The 27,374-nt window shown below is 43.4% G+C and overlaps 1 protein-coding gene across 1 annotated transcript; it reads right to left on the bottom strand.

Moving 5' to 3' along the window:
* Positions 1–92: 92 nt before the first annotated feature.
* LOC149463594 (extracellular calcium-sensing receptor-like) lies at positions 93–23,565 on the bottom strand. Its single transcript, XM_089675322.1, has 7 exons — positions 23,384–23,565; positions 19,257–19,545; positions 16,938–17,768; positions 16,405–16,629; positions 13,854–13,865; positions 8,648–8,771; positions 93–1,226 (listed from the first exon to the last, which is right to left on the bottom strand). The coding sequence occupies exons 1-7, from the start codon at positions 23,563–23,565 to the stop codon at positions 325–327; spliced, it is 2,565 nt and encodes an 854-aa protein (XP_089531448.1). The 3' UTR covers positions 93–324.
* Positions 23,566–27,374: the final 3,809 nt, after the last annotated feature.

The raw sequence follows: 27,374 nt of genomic DNA, 5'->3' as shown, positions 1-27,374 counted from the left end.
ATATGCTTAGAATGTAATTTTTTAATATGAATATTGTCAACTGACAACACAATCATCTCCAATTAACTCCTAATACTATAACCAGTATAAATTGTATAAAGAGCCCACATTTTGTTTGTAGATAAAAAAAAATAAAAAAGATAAGCAGATTCCCTGATTAAAGTAAGGAAATAAAAGTATACAATATATTTGATTTGCTAAGAATTACATCGATAGTTTATTATTTTTTTATACAGGTTTGTAAAATGTTAACGGAACTATAGAAACTGTAACAAATATGAAACAAAAAGATGATTAGCTCTAGTGCAAGAACAAGTCCACATTTTATTTATTTTTAGACATTAAATACTCTCTTGTATTCATCGAAGGTTTTAAAAGGATTATATAACATTTTGGAGCAAATATACAACACAAGACTCCAAGACTTGACAACAAAATGGCAAAAATCTCAACTGCAACAATATATTTACCCTTTGTGCTAAGATAAGCTGGAATAAAAGTTGACCAAACACTTAGGAAGGTCAACATGCTGAAGGTAATGTATTTCGCTTCGTTAAAGCTGTCTGGTAAGTTCTTGGCTAGGAAAGCAACCACAAAACTTATGGCAGCCAAGACACCCAAGTACCCTATTGTGCAGTAAAACATAACTACTGAACCCTCATTGCATTCTAGAAGGATGGTGCCAACCAAGACATGGTGATTATGTTCAAGAAAAGGTGGAAATTTAGCCAACCATACCAAGATAATGACCATCTGGAAGGAGGTGGAGACAGTAACAACAAAGATGGCTGTTTTGAAACCAACCCACACCCTCAGATTGCTCCCTGGTTTGGTGGCTTTAAATGCAATGACAACTATGATGGTTTTTGCCAAGATGCAGGAAACACAAAATGAGAATGTAATTCCAAAAAGAGATTGTCTAACAGTACAAGTCATTCTAGTGGGGTAACCAATGAACATCAGTGAGCAAAGAAAGCAAAACTTTAGGGACAAAAGGAGAAGGTAGCTGAGATTCCTATTGTTGGCTTTTACCATGGGCGTATCCCGAAAAATAAAAAATATGCACAGCACCATCACAGCGATGACAAAGAATAAAATGGAGAATGAAGCCATCACTAGACCAAGTGGTTCCTCATAAGAAAGGAACTCAATGACTTTGGCGATGCATTTGTTTCTTTTGCTGTTTGGCCACTGGTCTTCTGGACATGCTTGACAATCAGCAGAATCTGCAAAGTAATTAAAATCAATGATCATTCCAACCAAGTTGACTACTGAGTACCTCATTCAATATTTCAAACTATGTGGATGGTTTGTTAATAGTTAAAAGTGAAATATTGTAATGAACTAATAGATTAAAGGAGAAGTATAGTCAAAGCTATTTTGGCTACACTTCTTCTGTAAGTCACAGGAGTGCAGTTTGTTCTGAACTATTGTGACCCATTTTCAGTCAATGGCGTGTAGGGCAGGTGGGTGGTACTTCCTCCATGATCCCAATTAACTCATTGGTCACATTAAAAGGCCGACCTCCAGGATGGGATCATCTGCGCTATGCTAGGGTACCTGAGACAGGATCACTCTCCTACACATGGGGTACCTTTACTAAAATGCCATTTCATAAATGCCTTGGAACAAGGTTGAGTCTGCAGTGGGGGAATACTTAACCTCAAAGTGGACCTCTGACTTTAGAGATGACCAATACACTGTGTACACTTGTACAAATATCCTACAGTTACTCTCGGGTCCCCATGTACATGTACGTCTTCCCACTGTAGCTTGCAATTAGGCAGGTCAGGCCGAACACTGACCACAGCTACCTGTCCTGTGTTTCCCACTACTAGTCCCAGTGGCAGCATGGTACCCTGCCATGCACATAGCACAGGCTTCATCATGCACTTTACTTTTAACTCTTAAACGTCTATACCTCTGTACAGTATGGGGACCTCTGCAGTGCAGTTCTGCTCCAGTTGCTAAGGTAGATGGAATGCGGTGTAGGGAGTGCCGACAACATCTCGTCAATTCCACTTATAACAGGCACATGTTTTGACAGGCTGTTCGCTGATTGTACCTTCCATGGCTCATGGTAGCCACAAAACTTGCATTAAGGTGACTCTTAACATCTTAACATATTCACTCTTCATACCCCATGTGCTAATGTCCCAAACTGTAGGCTAAGTGTCCAGTAGAGACGGTTACTTTCAGTGCACCTCTTTTAAAGGCTTTCAGACCAGGCAGAAGGCCACTTTACTGAATTAAAGTGCAACATTACAAAACAGTCCAAAGCAGACAAGACAGTCCAGTAGAACTTCAGTAAAGCAGGCGACATCCGTAATTCCCCAGTCCCTACTCCTAACCAGGTTATGTGCTGCCCCAGCATACCTGAAAAGGTAGAGTCCGTGTAAAGCAAGATCCAATGGTGGCTTTCTCCAGTATCTGGTATCTTTTGAGGCGAACCCCAGGTTGGATGGCTCTCACATGCTTTCAGGCACCACAATGCCTGAATTCCTCATGGAACACTGCCAGCCTCAAGTCTCTCAAACTTCTACTGGGGAACTGGGGAAAAGGCAAGACTCTTCCACTTGGCCCACTGTCCCTTTTATATCCACAGGACCAGTGGGTTGGACCCAGAGATCTCGACAAAAGCCAAAGAACCCTCAAAGGCATTAATCCTTACTTTCCCTTCCTAAGCAGCACCTATATAACTAATTTCAACTTGCCTACAGGTGGGCCAAAGTCCACTGTCCGGTGACAACACTCACCCAGAAGCCATCCTGATCCACCCAGAAGCCTGGACCGGCACCTGGCTGCAGGCCCTATGATAGACTATTTTGCGCCTTAGGCAAGACCAGCTACTTACGCTGCCCCCCCTCCCTAAAATAAACATTTTTAAAAACAGTAGAAAATATTACCATATATACTCGAGTATAAGCTGACCCGAATATAAGCCGAGGTACCTAATTTTACCACAAAAAACTGGGAAAAACTATTGACTCGAGTATAAGCCGAGGGTGGGAAATGAGGCACCTACTAGTCAATGTACAAAATTGGTGTCAGTGGGAGGAATAGTGCCCCATCATTGGTGTCAGTGGGAGGAATAGTGCCCCATCATTGGTATCACTGGGAGGAATAGTGCCCCATCCTTGGTGTCAGTGGGAGGAATAATGCCCCATCATTAGTATCAGTGAGAGGAATAGTGCCCCATCATTGGTGTCAGTGGGAGGAATAGTGCCCCATCGTTGGTGTCAGTGGGAGGAATAATGCCCCATCATTGGTATCACTGGGAGGAATAGTGCCCCATCGTTGGTGTCAGTGGGAGGAATAGTGCCCCATCATTGGTGTCAGTGGGGGGGGGGAGGAATAGTGCCCCATCGTTGGTGTCAGTGGGAGGAATAATGCCCCATCATTAGTATCAGTGACACCAATGATGCGGCACTATTCCTCCCACTGACACCAATGACACTTGCTGACCCCTGTTGCAGTATGGTGCTGCTGCAGCCAGCATATGTGGTTGCAGCAGCACCTCTGCACTGCACACTTACCGGCTTTTCCCTCACTCGATTTTCGCAGGTCCGCTCGGCTCCGCCTCCTCGCCTGTGATTGGCCGCCTGTGTACCTTTCCTGAGCTACAGTTCTGGCGGCCAATCACCGGTGAGGAGGCGGAGCCGAGCGGCAGGAGTGAGGGAGTGGCCGGAGTGACGGTAGGAGCAGCGCTTCCTGGATGGATCATCGTGGGAGCCAGGTAAGAGACAGCAGCCCTCTGCCCACCCCTGTACGTGCCCCCCTTGACGGAGCCCCACTATCTGCAGATGTTGACTCGAGTATAAGCCGAGGGGGGCGTTTTTCAGCACAAAAAATGTGCTGAAAAACTCGGCTTATACTCGGAGTATATACGGTAACTCAACAAAACATGAACCTGATAAATTTCATTTTATTTGCAAACATAAGTGCCATAAGATGCCACCAGCACCAATATTAAAGCCAAAATCAGTGTCACAGATGCAAAGTATCTGTGGCTGGCAGTGGCAGGGTGACAGTTGCAGTGAGTGGAGGATGATGGATCCCAGGCTGGAATTCCCCAGACAATGAGGGAAGATCAAATGCAGTGACAGCAGGCAGCTGAACTGAGCAATTCCACACAGTGACAGATCCGAAACAACACATCACCGCCAACACTGACACAGATCAGCATGCCCAGCAGGCAGTGTAAGAGCAGGCTGTGAGATCGTGATGATGTCATCTTTCACTGACACGTTGCAAATGTGATGGATGTCCAGCCAGCCAGATCACACTCACACAGACATGAGACATCAGAGTCAGACATTACCTTCCTCCAAAGGCATAGCTCCACCTCAACTAATAAATGGTAAGAGAAGGGCTGGAACTCCACAGTGATCAGCAGCCGCCAGCCGGCTTGCAGTAAGGAACTGAGTCTAAAAGAAACACTGGAAAGAGTGGCAGCTCAGCTGCTACACTGGCCCCAGACACCTGGCATCTTCCTCTGTCCTTTCTTCCTCTCCTCTGCCACCCCACCTCTCAGCTAAAGGATCGTTTATGATATGGCTGCGTCCCACACAGAGAGAGTGCCGGCCTGTGCTGCGCCCAGGCATCCCTAGGTGGCAGTGCGCCCTAGGCAGCCACCTAGTTTGCCTAGTGGAAGTACCGGCTCTGCCTGGCTCAGCCTCTCAATGATCTGTTGAGAGCCTGAGTCAGCCCCTCCAGCTCCCTTCACAGTCCAGTGCTCCAGTGAACCGTAGAGGGGCAGAACTGAGAGCAAGAGACTGAGTCATAACTCTCTGCTCAGAGCAGGAGGAGAGTTGAGTGATCAATAGTGCTTGATCACTCAGTTCTCACTGCAGACCCGGCAGGGGACAGATGCAGCATGCAGTGGCTCAATACTGCATCCACCTAAGTGATTATAAATATTTTTTTTTTTAAAGTCCATACTTCTCTTTTAAGTACTTGCAACCCGTGGCTTTCTGATCCTGTGATGCCAAATTCCTCTCAAAGTGCTTTCTTTTCTGTCCTTTGTCCACTGAAAACATTTTCCTCAGTTCCTGTCTTGCTGAAACCATTGGGACACCAAAAGTAAGGGGAACTTTTGCATTACACATTCAAAGTTTTAGGGCGAATTCTCACTCTTTTACTTCTGTAGCTCTCTGTTGCTAACTTTGGTAGGGGGCAGTGTGATGCGTGATTCAGAGCATTACATACAGCTCCCTTTATTTTCTTGTACAAACTTGTTGATAAAATGCAGCATATCTGCATTACATTGCAGCACGCTGCAGTGCACCTCAAGGCTGCATTGCAGTGTTAATGGGACACACAGACAACTGTTTTCTGTGTGCCCTTGTGGTGACAGGCATTCTGCAATGTATGAATTCACCCTTAATCCTTATGCAACCAAATATTTTGCCTGAAAGTGGTCTTTATTTTTTTTCCTGACAGCTACATTTTTTTCAATGCTTTATACAAATAGAATTATAAGCACGTGTCCCTTAAATGTGTTTCACCAGGCCTAAACAGCCAACCTGTCGAAAAAGTTCCATTATCTTTACATGTGTTTACATGTGTTACCGCCACACGTTTACTTCTCTTTGAGGGTTGGCTACACAGCTAACCTGTACATAGAATTCACTGTTTTTCCTACCCTGGCAGCTCTGTGGGTGTCACAGGGGATGCTTCAGAGAGATAGACAATTCTTCCTTTTCTTGCCCCACCTTCACCTTTTTCCTCCCCATGCTCATGTCTTCTCTTTTTTTTCTCACCAACTCTTTCTGTTTCTTTCCCCAGGGTCCTTCTTCTTTTCTCTCAAACTTTACCTAACTTACCACTTGCTGAATTTTGTGGATCACAGGGTGGTCTTATGGGTCACCTGACTCACAGGTTACATCTTTCTTTAACAACACAATGTTCCAAGTCACAAGAATGCACCTGACAAATTCTAAAGTTATTTCATGTTTAGGGTAATTGTATCATCAGGTTCTCCACCACTGACAATAACCTCTTGCCGCCCTGCCACTGTATATATATGTGTGCAGGGCGGCACTGGGGTGCAAAACCACGTTTTAAAACGGGTTCCGCGCTCCCGACGTTTTCGCCGGCAGGGGGCGCGCATGCGCGCTCCCACAGAACCGCGGGTGACACCATTTGATTCTGGAGGGATCAATCATTCGATTTCAGCCAGTGATGTCTGGCTGAAATCAGATGATCGGTCCCTGTCCTATCCTGTCCTGTGTTGACATATACACAGGACAGGATATGATGTCATTCTTCTCTGCCTGGACACATTCCGTTCCAGACAGAGAAGACATACTAACAGTGAGTAAAACAGCACATACCCACAGTTAGAACACACCTAGGACACATTTAACCCCCTGATCGCCCCCCCCAGTTAACCCCTTCACTGCCCTGTCACCAGTGTCACTGATCAGTGAATCGATTTTTACTGATCACTGTATCAGTGTCGCTGGCGACTTCCGATAGTGTTAGCGCCCCTCCCAGATAGCGCCAGATTGCCCGCCAGTACACCAGTAATCCCCTTTAACCCCTTGATCGCCCCCCCCAGTTAACCCCTTCACTGCCCTGTCACCAGTGTCACTGATCAGTGAATCGATTTTTACTGATCACTGTATCAGTGTCGCTGGCGACTTCCGATAACATTAGCGCCCCTCCTAGATAGCGCCAGTTTGCCCGCTAGTACACCAGTAATCCCATTTAACCCCTTGATCGGCCCCCCCAGTTAACCCCTTCACTGCCCTGTCACCAGTGTCACTGATCAGTGAACCGATTTTTACTGATCACTGTATCAGTGTCACTGGCGACTTCCGATAGTGTTAGTGCCCCTCCCAGATAGCGCCAGTTTGCCCGCTAGTACACCAGTAATCCCATTTAACCCCTCAATCTCTCCCCCCTCCCCCAGTTAACCCCTTCACTGCCCTGTCACCAGTGTCACTGATCAGTGAACCGATTTTTACTGATCACTGTATCAGTGTCGCTGGCGACTTTCGATAGTGTTAGCGCCCCTCCCAGATAGCGCCAGATTTCCCGCTAATACACCAGTAATCCCGTCTAACCCCTTGATCGCCCCCCCCCCCGAGTCAACCCCTTCACTGCCCTGTCACCAGTGTCATTGATCAGTGAACAGATTTTTACTGATCACTGTATCGGTGTCGCTGGCGACTTCCAATAGTGTTAGCGCCCCTCCCAGATAGCGCCAGTTTGCCCGCCAGTACACCAGTAATCCCATTTAACCCCTTGATCACCCCCCTTCCCCAGTTAACCCCTTCACTGCCCTGTCACCAGTTTCAATGATTACAGTGAACAGATTTTTACTGATCACTGTATTAGTGTCACTGGTGACTTCCGTTAGTGTTAGCGCCCCTCCCATATAGCGCCAGTTTGCCCGCTAATGCACGGGATTTTTTTTACCAAAAACATGTAGCAGAATACATTTTGGCTTAAATTTATGACTAACTTTGAGTTTACGATATATTTTTTATAGCTGAAAGTAGAAAATATAGTTTTTTTTCAAAATTTTTGTGTTTTTTTGTTTATAGCGCAAAAAATAAAAAGCGCACAGGTGATAAAATACCACCAAAAGAAAGCTCTATTTGTGTGAAAAAAAGGACGTAAATTTGGTTTGGGTACAGCATTGCATGACCGCGCAATTATCATTTGAATTAGTGCAGCGCCAAACAGCAATAAAAGGCCTGGTCATTAAGGGGGGTAAATCTTCAGGAGCTCAAGTGGTTAAAGTGTTACTTAACCAAGGACTCTTCATTCACTATATCTGGTCTCCCACAGTACACAGAACATGGAAATGCAACCAGTTTAGTAAATATAAACTGCTAAATACCTTTTTTCATCAGCAGTTAGAGTAGTTTTGTGACTTCAGTGCCCAGCAGAGCACTGGTTAAAGCTTATAGGAGGAGTTTTTTTCATTCTCCCCTGATTGTCCTATGAGGCTGCAGAATCCCTGACCCTCTGTCTGGAGAGCGCTGATTGGCCCTGGGCTGATCACATGCACTCTCCCAAGAAAATAAAACTGTCCAGCCATACACACCAGATTGAGCATGTGTAGCTTGCCCCCAAGGCTCTGTTCTGTCAGTAGATGGATTGGGGACAGTAGAAGAAGGGGAGGATCAGAGAAGACAGGATCACAGAAGACAGGACAGCCTTTTTAAACAATGTGGAGGATTAACCCCTTAGGTTCCACAGTGAGTATAACAAGCATGCTTTTCTGCATATACAGAGTGACTGTACTGTTGTGAGTTTAGTAACACTTTAATGAAATGTAAACTCTAGGCATAAAAAAATAAAATGACTGCACAGGGGATGACAAGAGGCTACTATGAAGACCTATAGCTTCATATTAGCCATCTGTCATCCTCTTCACAGAGGGAAGAGCATCACTGAGAGCCAATCAGTGGGTTCCTGCCCCTTCATTGCCCAGTCAGAACTTGTAAAATGCAACTTTTTGCAACATTTTTGTTATTGGGTTTTGATATGCATTAACTTTGACAAAGAATGTAGGAATCAAGCAAGACAGAATTACAAATCTTTTGGCAGGTAAGACAGTTTACATATGTGTATTTAGTTATTTCCCTTTAGTTCAGCTTAAATGACATTCATTCTCATCTCTGTCACTTACTTGTCTCATTGGAAATCATGCCTTCCGGACATAGCACGCAGTCAAAGCAGCAAACAGGCTGACCACTCTGTGGTGCCTTCCTGTAGCCAGGAGGACAGTTATCACTGCAGACAGAGCGTGGCATCTTTGGGGTTAAAAGATAAAAGACTTAACACAATGAAATGAATAGCAGCCCAATGATTGGATTTAGATCTTGCTATAGGCTTAAGGTAATCTTACTATACAATCTCTGTAATACTTTTTTCCTCATGAGGTCTGGATAAGATCCCGGAGGTGAACAAAGTGGTGGATCCAACCAAGCTCTGCAGCAACATATCTTTTACAAGAGTGATCTATTCATGTCCAGTTTTAATACTTTGATGTTCAGTGACCCTAAATCACTTGAATTTCCCAGTAAATTGTTTTGATTTGAGACACAGTTTTGAACATCCAGTGAACATCGTGTTTTTGCTAGTGGACTACCGGAAAATATTAAAGCCTAAGTTTACCATAAACCAAAAAAAAACCCAGAATAAGCACAAGGGACATGATTTACCTTCAGTGTGATTTGACCCTTGTGCTTCTGTCTTCTAGTTTAGTAGTATATATCCCCATGCCACTTTAATCTTTCAGTATGGTGGGGAGTAATTAGAACTGAGGAGCTGTCACAGGCTCTCATCAAAAGTGCCCAACTATGCCTGCCCTTTCTGCCCAACTCCACCATTAAGCTGTACTGTAGCTTCTATGAATGAAACACGATCTATGAATGGAGGTTTGGGGGGATGATTTATGGTCTTCCTCCTCCATACATAGATCATCACACCAGAAGATTACAACAGCAGGAGTGAGGGGCATCGGAGAAGGAAGATTGCTACTGAACTAGAAGACAGAAACACAAGGGACACATCACACTAAAAGGTAGGGAATACCCCTTGTGCTTATTTTGTAATTTTTCTATAGGTAACTTTAGGCTTTAAATGTTTAATGTGGTGCTATATACTATGTACTATAAGGGGTCTGTTCAAAATGTTTTCACACAAGATTAATACAACTTTCAGCCATGATCCACACCTCTCTAATTGGATTACATTGAAAATTGTGTAAATCCTGAAATAAAGTTGCGTATATAAATAAAATATTAGTCTGGATTATTTTTTTACCACATGTAGGCCTATTTACTGTAAACAATGGTATTTATATGTGGGTAAGGATTGTTAACATACTATTATAAACTTTTCTCACATCCCTTACCCAGTTTCTTCTCTAGGTGTAGCAATTCAGATTGCTGGATTATAGGAAAGCTTTATATGAAACAATAAGAATTACAACTTCCAAAAATGTGCATAGTTTCAAATACAGGTGAACTGACCATTTGGAAACTCGGGTACTGCCCGAGGGCCTGGGGTCAGTAGGGGGCCCCATGAGATGCCCCTGGTACCTTTTTCATAGGCTTTTTTGAGTTTGGGCAAGGACACTGGGGCCCCATGATCCCCTATTGCCCGGGGGCCCCATGAGTTGCCAGTCCGCCCCTGCATCCATGTGTGTCATAGCTGTAATTTAAAGCAGAACTACACTGCATCTGAGCACCACAAACCAAAAATGCTATGTCATTAATTTTTAATGTTCAAGCAAACTCACCCATCCATCCAAGTCTCTATGCTTTTACTTTGCTGAGAAATCACGTTGAAAACCACCCCCTAGCATTTCTGGCCATGACCATCTTGAATAAGGGCAGATGATTCATGTAGCATTTACTTCCTGGAATCCATTTCCTTTTGCTCAGGCATGCAGGCAGGAGGGTGTGCTTAGGTGGGAAAGCCCTTCCTCCCCTCCTTAAGACTCCCGAGATGTGTGACATCATTTGCCTAGGCCTGGAAACCAGGAAGTAACTGAAGAAATAAAATGTAAAAAATGTTTAAAACAACTAAACTTGATATACCTTCCCATCTATTTACTAATGCTAGCAGGATTAAAAAGTGTCAATGTTGATTCGAGAGAGTGAAATTCTGCTTTAAGGATCAGAGATTCTTAATGGGGCTGTAGTGTTTTGTTTATATGTGTTAGGAACCATAAACCAGGCGGAGACAGAAAGTGCAAGTAAAATCACACTTTTAACCTCCCTAGCGGTATGATTATTTCAGATTTTTGGTGCTGAAAGCGGTACCATTTTTTGCATGGAAATATGTATTTTTTTTATTGTAGGCCTGTAATTTAGGAATAACTCACTGAAATCTGTCTGAACAAGAGTCTAGTAAACATTCCGGATATGATAAAACTTGAAACACAAAATCATAAATTATAATTTAATAAATAATCATAAAAAATAATAATATAATAATTTAATTAAATAATATAATCAAACCAAAAACACTGAAATTTGAAATATAACGCCAAGTTCGCACATCACTGAGCAAAGTTGCAGAATCGTTTTCAGTGTCTGATGACGAATTTCCCCACAAATCCTTATCACTCAATTCTGCAAGTGGTCCTGATTTACCTTCACTGTTCTCTATCTGGTCTAAAACCGCTTTTGACAGAAAGGGATGCTTTTCGGACACCATGGACTTTTCTAAGTTTCCAGGCAGAAAGAACAGTCAAAATGCAGGCAGGGGACAGGACAAAGCAGTAGGGACAAAATGTATGTGAAATGTTTTGAAACAGCAATGATTTACTATGTAATAATCATTTTTAAAAAAATGAATTTTTTAAAAATATTTCAAATTTGCCGCCCGTACGTCCCGACGTCACAGGGACAGGAGCATGAAAGCCGGATGCCAGCATCGGCCGGAGGAGATGGCCGGGGATGCTGCAGGGGACACATCGCGGGAGCGAAGGACAAGGTAAGCGCTGAAGGGACTCCCTATGCAACGCTGCATGATAAGCCCGAGTGTAGCTCGGGGTTACCGCTTTTAGTACTGAAACTTTACCCCGAGCTACACTCGGGAATACCGCTAGGGAGGTTAATGAAATAGCAAATATAACATAGATCAGGAACGTAGTCAAAACAGAAGCCAGGGTTTGGATGCCAGTTAGGGTAATCAGACTGGCCAGGGTCAGGAAACCAAAAGTTAGCATAGTCAGAAGCCAAAAATTAGGAACAGGAACTGGAAGAGAAGTCAGCCAAACCCAGTTCTACACAGGAACACAGGCAGGAACACACTGGAGATCATAAACCATGCAAGGGCAAAGAGAATATGAGCTAAGCTGCTAAATTAGCAAAAAGGGATGACTGTAGGCTGGACTAATGAGGCAGGTAATGGTATCCAGGTGAGTCACTGTGGAAACAACGAATGGCTGGTAATTAACCGACAGCTGAGCAGTTTCTGAGCAATGAAAGAAAAGAGCTGCTAAATAAGTAGCAGGAGCCCAGCTCTGACAGTACCCCCTCCTTGACAACCCCTCTTCCTCAGGGGGGCACCAGGCTTGAGGGGAAAGCATAAATGGATGAGGGCAGGTGCATGTATGTCTGAGTATGAAACCAAAGAGCGTTCCTCTAGACTGTAACCTCTCCAGTGAACTAGATATTGTATGCATCCACAAAACCTACCGGAGTCAATGATAGATTGTATCTTATATTCCTGATGGCTGTCAACCTGAACTGGGTGAGAACATGGTATTGAGGTGGTATAGCGGTTACACACCAAAGTTTTTAATAAGGAAATATGGAATCGTTGCAAATACGCATGTTGGAAGGAAGATCTAATGCATATGCCACTGGGTTAACCCTATGGAGTATGCAGAAAGGTCCAATATACTGAAGTGCCAGTTTTAATGAGGGAACACAGAGTCAGAGGTTACGAGAAGATAGCCAGACCCTCTCCCCAACTTGGTAGGAAGGTGCAGGTAGGCATCAGCAGTCAGCATGGAGTTTGTACCTCTCTCTGGAATGTTGCAAGTATTCTTGGATCTTCACCTGAATAGAACAGAATTCTCAAAGATTTTCTTCTAATGCAGGAATTCCCTGCAGAACGAATATATCAGGCGACATGGATGGCTTGGACCCTTAGTTCTCCACAAACAGAGATAATCGGGAGGTGGCATTTATGGCGTTATTGTGAGCAAACTCAAGGTAACAGGTCTGACTAGTTGTTATGGTGGTCTGAAATATAGCAATGTAGAACTGTTCCAAGGCTTGGTTGGCCTGTTCTGCGGCCCCATTGGACTGCGGGTGTTATGCCGAAATCTGAATTCCCAACTGTGCACAAAAAGCTCGCCAAAACCTGGACACAAACTGGCTACCCCTGTCTGAGATGATAACTTTAGGTAACCCATGTAACCGAAAGACCTCCCAAGCGAATATTGATGCTAGCTTTTTGGACATAGGCAATTTCTTTAGCGGAATGCAATGTGACATTTTTGAAAATCAGTCAGCCACTATAAGAATACTTGTATTGCCCTGGGCATTCAGTAAATCCACAATAAAATTATTAGACAAGTTGGTCCAAGGCCTCTCTCCACTGTGTATGGGTTGTAGAAGGCCTACTGGAAGGTGTTGGGGTGTTTAATTCTGAGCACACATGGGACAAGCAACTACAAAGGAAGTTACATCAGCATGGAGACTAGAATTGTTCAGACAGACCATATAAGTTGATTTTTCCCTGGGTGCCCAGCTGCCTTGGATGAATGATAGGTCTGGAGCAAAACAGTGTGGAGATTCTTGGGGACAAAGCAGCACTCATGAGGTTTTCCAGGAGGAGAATGGATCTGAGAAACCAGAATTCTCTCATCCAAAGGAGAATAGTGGCCAAAATGCGGTCCAGAGGTATCACATTACGAGGTATTCACAGTGTCTGCTCCTAGTATTAAATGCAGTTTTCCATTCATCACCCTCTTTAGTCCTTACAAAATTGTATGCCCCTCTCAAGTCGAGCTTAGTGAAGACCATTGCTCCCTTGAGGCAATTAAATAATTCCGTTATCAATGGGATCAGAGAAACATTTTTAATAGTAATGGTACTGAGACCCTATAATCGATACAGGGTCTCAGTTCACCACTCTACTTTTTCACAAAAAAAACAACCAGCGCCGGCAAGAGAAGAGGATTTGCGGATGAACCTCCAAGATAGTGAATCCACAACATACTCCTTTGTAGCCTTATCTTCCATGACAGACAGAGGGTAAACCCGGCCACAAGGAGGAATGGCACCAGGTTGAAGATCAATTGTGCAGTCATAAGGCCAATGTAGTGGCAAAATACCAGCCTGACCTTTGTCAAAGACATCAGAGACTTCCCGGTACTCCTCTGGCAAAGAAGAGACTGAAGACATGCACAAAACTACTCAATTTCTGAAAACAAGTATTAGTGCATTGTGGCAACCATGACAGAACCTCGGTTCTATGCCTATCCAATGAAGGATTGTGCTTCTGTAACCAAGGATAACCAATGTCAACTGAGTAAAGAGGTAAGGAAATGACTTGGAATTGGATTATCTCATGGTGAAGAGCCCCTACAGCCATGGTCAATGGAGCGGTTTCATGAGTCACATGGATAGATTGTAGAGGTCTCCCATCAATAGCCCCAATGGCAAGTGGGGAGGCACGAGGCTGCAGTGTTGTTGAGTGCTTCAACATGAAGGCACTATCCATGCACAAATCTGCAGCCCCAGAATCGATTAGTGCCTGGGTGTCGATGGAAAACTCAGACCAGAAAAGAGTAACCGGAATTAGAGGTTTATGTTTAGGATAGCTGGGGACGCAAAGACGCCACCTAAGGTCTGTCCCCTACAGGACCTCAGCTGTGGGCATTTCCCAGACAGATTGGACAAGACTTCAATAAGTGACCTGCTTGGCCACAGTAAAGCCACAATCTCTCCCTACTTCCCTACTTCTAAAAACCCTCTCTTCGGCAGAGAGACATGTGAAGCTCAGCTGCATGGGCTCTACTTCACTGAATGACTCAGGCCCAGGAAGCATGGGAGGTGAGAGAAGCATGGGTGGGAATCCAAACATGCAGGAGGCTTCTGCAAGAGCTCCTTAAAGGAAGGTCTCTCTTGGAGTCTAGTATCAATAAGAATGGCAAACGAGATCAACTCCTCAAGATTCTCAGGTATATCTCAAGGTGCAATCTAATTTTTAATGTTATCAGAGGCCATGGGAAAATGCAGCCACGAGAGCCTCATTGTTCCAACCAACCTCTGCTGCCAGGGTACGGAATTCAATAGCGTAGTCGGCAACAGTTCTCATACTCTGTTTAATGGACATGAGGCTCTTTGCAGCAGAGGTGGAGTGAGCAGGAATATCAAATATCCTTTTAAAGGAGGCCACAAACTCAGGGTAATTCTAAACAATGGGTTTTTGAGTCTCCCATAGAGAGTTTGCCCTAGCCAAGGCTTTGTCAGAAAGCAAAGAAATAAGGAACCCTACTTTGCCTCTGTCCATAGGGAACGCCTGGGGCACCATCTCAAAATATATTCCAACCATATTGAGAAACCCTCTACAGTGAGCTGGATCATCCCCAAACCGCTAGGGAAGTGGAGCAGCACCAGTCATACCTCTTACAGTGGTAGCATCAGAATCGGCTGTGGAGCAGCAGCAGGGATGCCTTGCAACACTGGTTGTACCGGAGCAGCAGGGGTAGGAGGTAGCAATTTGGATTAGGAGTGTTTGTAATGCTATGGAAAACTGATCCAAGCGGTGGTCCTGCTCGTCAAATCTAGAAAAAATATTATGACTAGGTGGATTGCCTGCATCTTCTGAATTCATGGCCCTTGCGTAGTGTCAGGAACCATAAACCAGGCAGAGACAGAAAGTGCAGTTAAAATCACACCTTTAATGAAATAGCAAATATAACATAGATCAGGAACATAGTCAGAACAGAAGCCAGGGTTTTGGATGCTAGTATGGGTAATCAGATGAGCCAAGGTCAAGAAACCAAACATCAATTTAGTCAGGAGCCAAAAATCAGGAACAGGAACCAGAAGAGAAGTCAGCCAGGCTCAATTGTACACAGGGACATAGGCAGGAAAACACTGTAGATCGTAGACCAAGCAAGGGCAAAGAGGAAATGAGCTAAGCTGCTAAAATAGCAAGAAAAGCTGGCTGTAGGCAGGACTAATGACGCAGGTAATGGTATCCAGGTGAGTCACTGTGGAGATAATGAGTGGCTGGTAATTAACTGACAGCTGAGCAGCTTCTGAGCACTGAAAAAAAGAGCTGCTCGTTAAGTAGCAGGAACCCAGCCCTGACAATATGTTTTTTATTTATTATCTTGAAGACCAACAAGTTGTTTTGATATTTTTTCAGTTTTTTCTAGTTAGGAAAATATTCATAAATTACACATGGCTAAATGAGTAAGGAATATGGCATCATACAGGTTCTTCTGCTCTCTCTATATACAATGGAAAATATTTTTAAAATTAAAATAAAGTTGGCCCAAACCCAATACAGTTTCTCCTGTATGTTCAAAATCAGGGGTCTCCAAACTGTATCCCGAGGGCTGGATGTGGCCCTTTGTTTGCCTTTATCTGGCCTTTGGGGCACTATTCCTCCCAATGATATGAGGCACTGACACCAAAAATGGGGCACTATTTCTTTCACTCACACCAATGATTGGGTACTATTCTTCCCATCAATACCAACAATGGGGCACTACTCTTCCACTGACTGACCGCCAACCCTGAGGCCATGTTTATTTTCACTGATGCTTGACCCGGGACATTTTCTACCCCCACTGGCCACAATCCAGGCCTCCTAAACACTAAAGGACAGTAATCTGGCCCTTTGTTTGAAAAGTTTGGAGACCTCTGTTCTAAATTATAAGAAAATGAAAAAGATATTTACCTTTCCTAGTCCTCCCGGCCACTGGATAGCAGTGGTGTTAATGAAAAGTTTTGGGCCACTGCTAATGTACTCATTGTAGGTTCCAACTTGTTTATGTTGACCTTTGTTTCCAATTAGTTTCCAGTTTAAAATGTCAAAGTACCCATGGATATCTCCTTTATCATCAAATGACACCTCCTCTCCTGCGGTGTTAACAAAATGAACTCTCTTCATGTAATACAAGAGCTAACAGAGTAAAAAAAAAGTTATTATTTCATGTGTCATGTTCTTACACTAAAGAATACCTAGTCCTGTCCCCCCAGGAATTTACAGTCTGACTGTTTTTGTGGCAAGCAGTCTGCAGTTTGACAACTCTGCTGGTACAGAATTCCTTATCTGACTACTTTTCTACAGGACAGAGTCATAGAAAAGGATACCCTAACTACTTAAACTAATGACTTTTCAGTTTACTCTCCACCCTTACCTTAAATAATTCACAATCTAACTATGCTTACTGTTAAGCACTGAGTTGGGCTTCAGTTTTGTTCTGTTACCTGCCAGGGCTGGATATCTTGTTTGTCAGCACAAGATTTTCCACTGAAAGGACCTTCTCCAGGCTTACAGGATAGCAAATTTTGGAGAGCATGGGCAACCACATAGAGAGCATTGTGGGCCATATACACGACTTGGGAGGTTGGGTCATTGAATTCTGTGATGTCATCAGTTACTATCTTCTCGAAGCCAGTACAAGCCCCTGTGCTGGAGACTGCACTAGATAAACTGCTGTTATCCATGGGCCATTTGCAGTTAAAAGTCCTCTCCCAGAACTGTCGAATAGACAACATTCTAGGGTAAACAGATGGATTAAGGTTTTGGAGAAAGTCTGAAAAATGTGGTAGGATCTGTCTGTTTTTTGTAATCCCAATAGTGTTGTTCAGTATGTTCCAAAAATCAGTCTGAAAAAACACAGGAGATGTGTACCACGTTTCGATGCCCACCCACACTTTTCCAGTAATGTTTTGAAGGAGAACCTCAACTAATATGGCATTGGCCTCTGGAGGAGAGACAAACAGAAATACTGCTGAGGCCGTTGACTTTCGAACATTTTCTATAATCTTTGGCATCCTCTTTGTGCTGGAATCCAAGGCAATGGTTTCATAAAAGGCAATACAAACCTCATTCTTGGCGGCCTCTATTTTAAAGGAAATCCCACCTTGCGTACCATAGTCTGTTGAGGAGATAAGTATACCTATCCAGGTCCACCCAAATGTTTGACACAAGTCAACGAGGGCCTGTGGTTGGCTGTTAACACTGACTGTTGTCCTCAAGAAGGATGGAAACTCTTGTTTGTTGCTCAAATTTGGGAGAGTCGCAGCATAGCTCACCTGCAGAAAAATAGTAGGGTTGATCTCAGTCCTCATCAATTTTCTTTGTTCTTTCTGTCTAGCACAGTGGAATTAATGTGTTATATTTAGATTTATATTACACCTACAGTACATCTTCTCCCAGTAAAATCTGCACTTGAATATGTAATATAAATGACAGACTAAAGGAACACATTTTTATTCTTTATAATTAATTAAAGTGGTTGTAAAGGTAAAAAGGTTTTTACCTTAAAGCATTTTTTGGGTTAAAGTAAAACACCTTTCAATGACCGTTCCCCCCAGCCCCCCCTAAATACTTATCTCAGCTTGATCTTGATCCAGCGCTGTGCACATCTGCAGCAGCGCTTCTCTTCCCTCCCATTTCTCACAGAAGGCTTGGCAGAAGCAGGAGCCACACGCTCCTGCTGCTGTCAATCATATCCTTGAAGCATGGAGAGGGGGGTGGGGCTGAGCAGCACTGTGTGTGTCAATAGATGCACACAGCTTGATGAGCCTGCACAACTGCCCCCAAAAGAGGTGGCTTGCTATGGGGGCACTCAGAGAGGAGGAGCATCAGGACTGCTCTGTACAAAACCATTGCACAGAGCAGGTAAGTATAACATGTTTGTTATTTTAGAAAAAAAAATCAACCTTTACAACCACTTTTAAGAAAATCTCCACTTTCACAGAAAAAAAAAAATCTCTATTTATAATAGCTATTTAAAGTGGTTGTAAAAAACCTTCTCTGTGCAGCATCCCCCAGCCCCCTTAATACTCACCTAAGTCTTCTCTCAAATCAGCGATGTGCACTGGAGTCTCAGCTATCCTGGGACTCCCTCTCCTTATTGGCTCCCACTGCTGTCAATCACAGCCAGTAAGCCAATGAGAAGAGAGAGGGGGCAAGGCTAAGCCATGGCTCCGTTCATGAATGGACATAAATAGAATCACTTTAAGCCATGTTTTAATTCAGTGCTATCAAAACGATTACTTTCTCCAGCTGGGGGTGGGTGTATTTTGCATGCCGTATGTGCACATGAGGATACTGCAAATCTTACTTTCCAATTGTTTGACTGGCTCACTGCTTTTCCAATAAATCTAAACTGAGCTGTAAGTCTGCAGTTAAGTTTTATTTTTGGCGACATAATTTCTAAGGCTCCCACGTGCCTCAAGTAACAATTACAGTTCAACTTTTCTGATTTCAACATTAATATTACTCAGATGGTAATATACTGACAGCAGATTCTAACATTAACCTCCCACCATCCCCATGAAGCAACGTTGAAGGGAAAGGACAAAGCTCTTTCTGAAACATGAACTATATTATAAAAAATGATAATAGAGTCTGAAAGGGAATCTATAATATATTTTTGTATCAGTTTCATCCATCTGTTATATAGGCATAACAGTCAATTTATTTGCAACATTTTCCCTTAGGTAAGTTGTTTTGTTATGTTCATTACTTCCTTTTGTATTATCTTTAATGTATTAGACAGAGAAAAAAAAGCTCACCTGTGGTATCCTCCACAGTCCAAGCACCCTTGACATGGCCACAATAGCGTTAGATAAGGGATCCCCAATAACAGCAGGCACCCTACGTAGGAGACCACACTTGTAGTTAGGTACAGGATTCCCACCTCCTGTCACAACTTGCAGTGTTGCCTTAAGAGCAGTTGCCTCAGAGAAACAGGAATCATACATATAGAATCCCAGGGTAATATTCGGCAGGAAATGTTTTTTATTAATCTCCTCTGCTGCAAAAAGCAAAGCAAGAATGGACTTGTACTGGTCTCTCTTGAACCTGCAGAAAATTAAATGTCATGTTATGTATAATGCAAGAAAAACTACTCATTAAAAGTAACTTTGAGATGCAATGCATAGCATGGTTGTCTGGAAACAATGTAATCTCCTTGTTTGCAGGGACCTAAACTAAGTGTCTTGATTTCCTCATCCAATCAAAAGAATCTTCTATTAACTGGCTTTTGGCCAAAAATTGTCCCTTTTTAGTCATTAAAGTGCTGTATAATTGTTGACCTTTTTGTACATGCAAGAGCCTTTTTATTGTCTTCTTGATTAGAAAAAAAACATAATTCAGTCTGGAGACATTTTGTGACTTACTGCTTTCCCATAGTTTTTTGGGTGGTTTTAAGGATACAATAGACTTTAAATAGCTCAGAGGCAGATTAAGGCAGAATGGGCCCTAGACAAGGTAGTAGCTTTGGCCCCGCAATGTTTTCTACTGGTATTGATAAAGAATGCAATAGACGCCCCATGTGCAATATCTGCACCAGCATAGCACCTTCCCATAGGTATGCCCAGCCTATTGCATTAGGGTGTGCACTCCAAACCTTAAATACACATGCGTGTGTGTGTGTATATATATATATATATATACAGTATATTTTGCCACCACATTCATCGCCCCCCCGGCACAGTAAAAGAGAAGTGCGGAGGCCAGTCAGAGGGAGATCTTTCCCATCTCCGAACCAGCACACACAGTGATAATGATAAGGGAAGCCATAGACTATACAATTTTCTTTTACCTTCGCCACGGGTGAAAGAAAACAGCTTCATCCCCTCATCAACGCATTCAGTGTTGATGGGAGAATCCCTCCTACAGCTGTATTGTATTCTGCCAGCAGGGAGCCTTCCTTGCCAGCAGATCACAATGATCACTGCCGGCTACTATAACTGCCAACAGTGTTCGCATGCAAAAAATCTTAACAGGCTGGTTGTACTGAAGTCGATGATGAATGGATTTCAGTACACTCATCCTGCACATAGATTGATCGAGTCTTGGATAGCCCCTGCTTAACAGGCTGAGATTCAATCCATCGAATACAGCTTAATGCACATGGGGCAATTAGGGAGTGCCCAGGCACACCCAGCAAACCCTGTGAGCATGCCTATGCTCCTCATCAGACACCAACTTCCTTTAAGAGCATCCACCCTTGTTTTCTCTTGGTCCCCCAACAATGAGAGTTGATGCATAATTATCTAAATGATCAGACAGGGAAGTACTGTAACCTACAGTTTGCTAAACAGGTGCAAAGTAGTACCAATAATGTAAAGCAGGGTCAAGATGGCAAATAGCATACATACACTGTAGAGTTAGGATACACACAACAAAGAATAAAAGCTGTAGAGACATGGACTCTTCCAGGGGCGGACTGACCATTTGGAAACTCGGGCACTGCCGAGGGCCCGGGGTCACTAGCGGGCCCCATGAGATGCCCCTGGTACTTTTTTCATAGGCTTTTTTGAGTTTGGGCAAGGACACAGGGGCCCCATGATCCCCTATTGCCCGGGGGCCCCATGAGTTGTCAGTCCACCCCTGGACTCTTCATATGAATGTCTCCGTTGCTCAGTTAGAGTAATAAGTTACTGCAAAGCATAGTCTCTGTAAGACTCTATAACAGCAGAGGGATTGATTTACTAAACTGGAGAGTGCAAAATATAGTGCAGCTGTGCATGGTAGCCAATCAGCTTCTAACTTTAGTTTGTTCTGTTAAGCTTTGACAATAAAACCTGGAAGCTGATTGGATTCCATGCAGAGCTACACCAGATTTTGCACTCTTTAGCTTTCATAAATCAACCTCAGCGAGTCTGAATGACAATTACTAATTCAATTAAACCAGACCTGGACAAGTTGTGGCCCAGGGCTACATCCGGCCCTTTGACTGTTTCTGTCCAGCCAGCAATGCCTCCACTGTCAGTCTCCTCTCTTTTGTTTTTTTTTTTAATGTATTTTGTATGATATCATTTTTATTTATTTATTTCAGGTACTTGAATAGCACCATGAGTTAACGCAGAGCTTTACATATATATTGTACATTCACGTCAGTCCCTAACCCTCAAGGGGTGAACAATCTAAGGTCCCTAACGTACATTCATACATACACATACTAGGGCCAATTTACACGGGAGTCAAATCACCTACCAGCATGTCTTTGGAATGTGGGAGGAAACCCACACAGGCACAGGGAGAACATGCAAACTCCAGGCAGGTGGTGCCATGGTTGGGATTCGAACCAATGACCCTAGTACTGCCACGCGGAAGTCAGTCTCCTCTCCGAGCCTATCAGCTTCCTCACTGACAGGCTCAGGGAGATATGATGACAGATGTCCATGTGGAGAGCCGCAAAAACTGGTTGTACAGGGGAGGTTCGGTTCTGGTGGAAGAGCATTGCCTAGGAGATGTCCTGATGCTCTCCTGCAACTCTGCTACCCAGCTAAGTTTTTCCTGTGTTAGAGCATGCACACTGCAAACCAATGGAGCCATGCACCTTCTCACTGCCTGATTTAACCCTATAATGCTACCAGGGGCGGACTGACAACTCATGGGGCCCCGGGCAATAGGGGATCATGGGGCCCCTGTGTCCTTGCCCAAACTCAAAAAAGCCTATGAAAAAGGTACCAGGGGCATCTTATGGGGCCCCCTACTGACCCCGCCCCATGCCCAAACTCAAAAAAGCCTATGAAAAAGGTACCAGGGTCATCTTATGGGGCCCCCTACTGACCCCGGGCCCTCGGGCAGTGCCCGAGTTTCCAAATGGTCAGTCCGCCCCTGAATGCTACACTTCTATGCTGTAATCATGTGCATTGCACGTGGTTGCTGCTCTGCACCACTGTACTCAATGGGCGAGTTTACAAGTGGTGCCGCTTGTTAAACTCTGCACTCCAAGTTAAATATGCAATAGCCGTGAAGCGAATTATTGGTTCCAGATGTTATTTTACAGTGCTAGTGGGCAGCTGCACAGCTGCCCAAGAAAGGGTGTCAGAGAAACGTAGCTCCCCTGGGCATGTCCAGGAACCCAGAGTTGTAGGATAAAGAAATAAAGGGGCCCATACCTGCATCTGAGCATGTGAGTAAATTGGCCCTCAGCTCCAGTCCCCCTACATAGTTTCACAAATATCTATCTATCCTGACAGGATTGTTCACCTAATGCAGCTTTTTTGTGATGGTGTGACAACAATATCTCCATGCTCCAGAACTCATAAAGAGTTGCCTCTCTTATGTAGGCTGTGCCTGCTTGCATTATAGTGGGATAAGAAGATGTTACAGGGGGCCTGGCTATCACCTTTGTCACTGCTGATCCACAACACTGTAGCTTTTCAACACCTGGCAACATGTCATCTTTCCCAATGCTTTCTGGATTGACAGCACTATCTCTGTTGTTGAAACCCTCCTACTGTGAGCTGCAGTGTCTGGTAGGGCGAGCAATTGAGACATCTCAGACACAAATGAAGGAGGATTTGGCTCAGTCAGGGTAGAAGAAGTATTTGTTTTACTTTGAGGCTTGTACATCACATAGTAACTGAATTTGGAACATGTTTAGACAGTGATACATGAGCATTTAGATGTACTTTAGAGGTACATACACAAAAATGTAAAAAAAAAACCACAAATACAAAGAACACTAAATAATGTAAACCAAACTGCTTATAAATACATCCTTAAAATAAATAAATAAACTTTTTGTTTCAAGAATCTTCAGCCAAAGACGCTCAACATGCAATATCTGCAAATTTACAACAAAATCAACATCCCATCCCTAATGGATAGCCTTTAGTAGGGAGCCAGTCATCTGTCCACTCACAAATAAAGGAAACGAAGGGCAGTATTTATTGGTACTCACAAGTCACATGTACGAGGAGGTGGCTCATCAGTGAAGGTAATAACAGACTTAACAGAAACTGCATTTACAGGGCCGATCATTCCTAATAAGATGTGACCTTCCTCGGTATAATTTAACATGGAAGAGGAGGACAAGAGACAGCCAGAAGACCGGACTCCTGCACGGCACAAAAGAGCAGCCATGGTTACCATCCCAAGCCATAGTCCCATTATAAACCTGTCAGAAACAATTGAGATAAAATTAAATAATATAAAGATAAAATGCTACCTCTTTTCCCTGTTATAGAGAGAAGTTATTCTGCAGCTAAATAAACAACACCTCATACTTTAGGGTAGATTTACTTACCCCTGGTTCACATTAGTGCGGCCTTTGTTTGCACGGGTATGACGGCCCATTCATTTAAATGTGCTGCTGTGCCTGCGTTTTACGCAAGGAAAAGGTGCACCTTTTCAAAAACCATGCAGTTTCTGTGTTGTTCCCCCACCCACAATCATGCTGTGGGATGAGATACAGTGGGGATGCCGTTCAAAATTAATGGCACCCCCGCATCTCGTAAGAGAAACGTGGTGCAGCTGTGGGTGGTTGAGGGTATGGGTATCGCATCGATTCCCACACCGGCAACCAGCCTGCAGCATGTGGGCTAGTGTGAATCCAGTCTAAAACTGGAGCACTCAGAATCTGGTACAACTGTGCATGGTAGCCCATCAATTTCTAATTTCAGCTTGTTCAATTAAGATTTGGCAATAAAACCCAGAAGCTGATTTTTTTCAATGCAAAGTTGCATCTGATTTTGCACTCCCCAGTTTTTAGTAAATAACACCTTCTGTGTCTGTGCTCAGAAGCATAAAAAAAAAATTTCCGGCAGTTTTAAGTGTGCAGCCAGCTTCATATAAAGTCTATTGATTTGTTGTCACTATCTGACAAATCGCTATGTGGATTCAGTGGATTACTTAAAAAAGACCTGGATTGCTTCTTAGATACACAGAATATAACTGGATACTAACATTTATAGGTAAAGTTGATCCAGGGAATATCTGATTGCCTCTCAGGGGATCAGGAAGGAATTTTTCTTTCCCAGGAGGAGCAAATTGGATCATGCTTTGCTGGGTTTTTTGCCTTCCTCTGGATCAACTGTGGGTATAGGATTATAACTTTTTTTTTCTATGGTTTCTATGGTTGAACTGCATGGACTTTTCTCTTTTTTCAGCCAGACTAGCTATGTAACTATGTAGCTATCACGCTTTTCTTCCCACTGTTCAGACTAGTAAAATATTCTATTTAATACATTTACATTACAACTTCCAAAAAATATATAATACAATGAAAAGCTCTGAGTTGACAAATAGGATTAAGTATGATATAGATCTCTAATTACTAATAGGTTACTATCACTTTTGGCACAGAACACCCATGAGATTTTGTGATTTTTGCCAAAGTTTTTATCCAAAAGTAAATCTTTTTTCCCCACTTGAACTGAAAATAGACCCAAAAAAACAGAGCACAGAGAAAATCACTATATTATTTTGAGAGAAGTTCCTTTCTCTTTCATTTTAAAAAACACATAAACTGAGTTCCACTAACTCAGGAGTCTCCAAAGTGTAGCCCGGGGACTAGATGTGGACCTCTGCTTGCCCTTATCCGGTCCTTGGGACACTATTCCTTTCACTGATACTAAGCACTATTCCTTCCACTGACACCAATGATGGGGCATAATTCCTTTCACTGACAGCAAAGATAGGGCACTATTCTTCCCCGCTGACGCCAATGTCGGGGCACTATTCCTCCCACTGACACCAATGATGGGGCACTATTCCTCTCACTGACACCAATGATGGAGCTCTATTCCTCACAACCAATACCAATGATGGGGTCCTCCCACTGACACCAATGTCGGAGCACTATTCCTCCCAATGACATCAATGATGGGGCACTATTCCTCCCACTGACACCAATGATGGGGCACTATTCCTCCCACTGACACCAATGATGGAGCTCTATTCCTCCCAACCAATACCAATGATGGGGTCCTCCCACTGACACCAATGTCGGAGAACTATTCCTCCCAATGACATCAATGATGGGGCACTATTCCTCCCACTGACACCAATGATGGGGCACTTTTCCTCCCACTGACACCAATGATGGAGCTCTATTCCTCCCAACCAATACCAATGATGGGGTCCTCCCACTGACACCAACAATGGTGTATTATTCCTCCCACGAACACCAGAAATGGGGAATTAATTCTCCCACTGTCACCAGTTATGGGGCACTAATTCTCTAACTGACACCAACGATGGGACACTATTCCTCAAACTGACACCAATGAAGGGATACTATTTCTTCCACTGATACCAATAATGTAATTTTTTAACTCATTGACCACCAAGCCTATGGCATTGTTTTCTCCCACCACTTCCGGGGCATTTTCCCACTGGCCACAGTCTGGACCCCCTAATATTTAAAGGGTAGCAAGGCCTCTGCAACTATTGCTTGATTATTTGCAATTCTTGTGCCTTTAACCCTGGGCAGTCAACTAGGACACATTTGCAAACATATGCAATAGATTTATCACTGAAGATGAGACAAAGTTTCACTCTTACAGATGCATAATTATAAATTTGTTTTATTCTGTTCCATTGCATGTACATACAGTATATAGATACAAATTGTACAGGGATTTTAAAATATTAACATGCATGGATACACTTTACATTAAGCAGATTTCCTTTAAATAAATATATAAATAAAATATTAAAATGGCCAGTTACCCTTCAATGTGTTCTATCTTTCAGGTTACAATGGCAAAATTATTTTTGTGTCCTTGCTGATCTTGTAGAAAAAAAGCTGGTACTGTCTTCCACGGTCAGCTAAAACAATAAGTTAAAAAAAATGTGATGGGATACATCAGAGTTAACTTCAACTGTCTTATGACATAGGGACATAACATTTACAGCTAAATCCTATGGGTCAGCATGACAGTCAGACTAGGAGGTCAGGAATGTCAGCTTTCATTTTTATCTCATGACAGCTTTCCATTTAGTGTTAGGGTTATTGTGAAAGTTAAATGTTGGGGGGTTAAGATTTAAGTTTTAAGTTAGGGATTTAAGTGTTAGGGGCCAAGGAAGAATAACAGCTTAGGCATTTGTTTAAAGTAGTGATCTCCAACCTGTGTCCCGAAGGCCAGATGCTCCCCTTTGATAGCCTTTATCCACTCCTTGAAGCACTATTCATCCCACAGATATGAGACACTATTCCTCTCACTGACACCAACAGTGAGGCATAAATCCTGCCACTGGCAATAATGATGGGAAGCTTTTCCTTCCACTAATATCATTCTAATATCATCCCTCCCTTGGACACCAATGATGGGGCACTGTTCCTCCACTGATACCAATGATGGGGCACTGTTCCTCCACTGATACCAATGATGGGTCACTGTTCCTCCACTGATACCAATGATGGGTCACTGTTCCTCCACTGATGCCAATGATGGGTCACTGTTCCTCCACTGATGCCAATGATGGGGCACTGTTCCTCCACTGATACCAATGATGGGGCACTGTTCCTCCACTGATACCAATGATGGGGCACTGTTCCTCCTATGATACCAATGATGGGGCACTGTTCCTCCACTGATACCAATGATGGGGCACTGTTCCTCCTATGATACCAATGATGGGGCACTGTTCCTCCACTGATACTAATGATGGGGCACTGTTCCTACACTGATACCAATGATGGGGCACTGTTCCTACACTGATACCAATGATTGGGCACTGTTCCTCCCACTGATACCAATGATGGGGCACTATTCCTCCTCCTACTAACCACAGGCACTATGTATCTGACCTTCAACCCTGGGGCAATGTTTATTCTCACTGATATTGGGCCCAGGACATTTTCTACTCCTACTTGCCACAGTCGGGCCTCCCTGATGTTTGAAGGACAGTAAACTGACCATTTGTTTTAAATGTTAGAAGACCCCTGG

Source organism: Staurois parvus, unplaced genomic scaffold, assembly GCF_062004578.1.
Source record: "Staurois parvus isolate SC_StPar_1 unplaced genomic scaffold, SC_StPar_1.0 ptg000154l, whole genome shotgun sequence".
Lineage (NCBI taxonomy): Eukaryota > Metazoa > Chordata > Amphibia > Anura > Ranidae > Staurois > Staurois parvus.
The sequence above is the reverse complement of the archived record's forward strand: the minus strand, read 5'-3'. Positions and strand labels throughout refer to the sequence as shown.

Excerpts from the sequence above, each read along its gene's own strand:
- LOC149463594 (XM_089675322.1), bottom strand. The coding sequence starts at position 23,565 with ATGGCTGCTCTTTTGTGCCGTGCAGGAGTCCGGTCTTCTGGCTGTCTC. Across the intron at positions 19,546-23,383 it reads CCTCCTCGTACATGTGACTT|GTTCAAGAGAGACCAGTACA; the intron begins GTGAGTACCAAT and ends AATTTTCTGCAG. Across the intron at positions 16,630-16,937 it reads AAGATATCCAGCCCTGGCAG|CTCTTGTATTACATGAAGAG; the intron begins GTAACAGAACAA and ends TTACTCTGTTAG.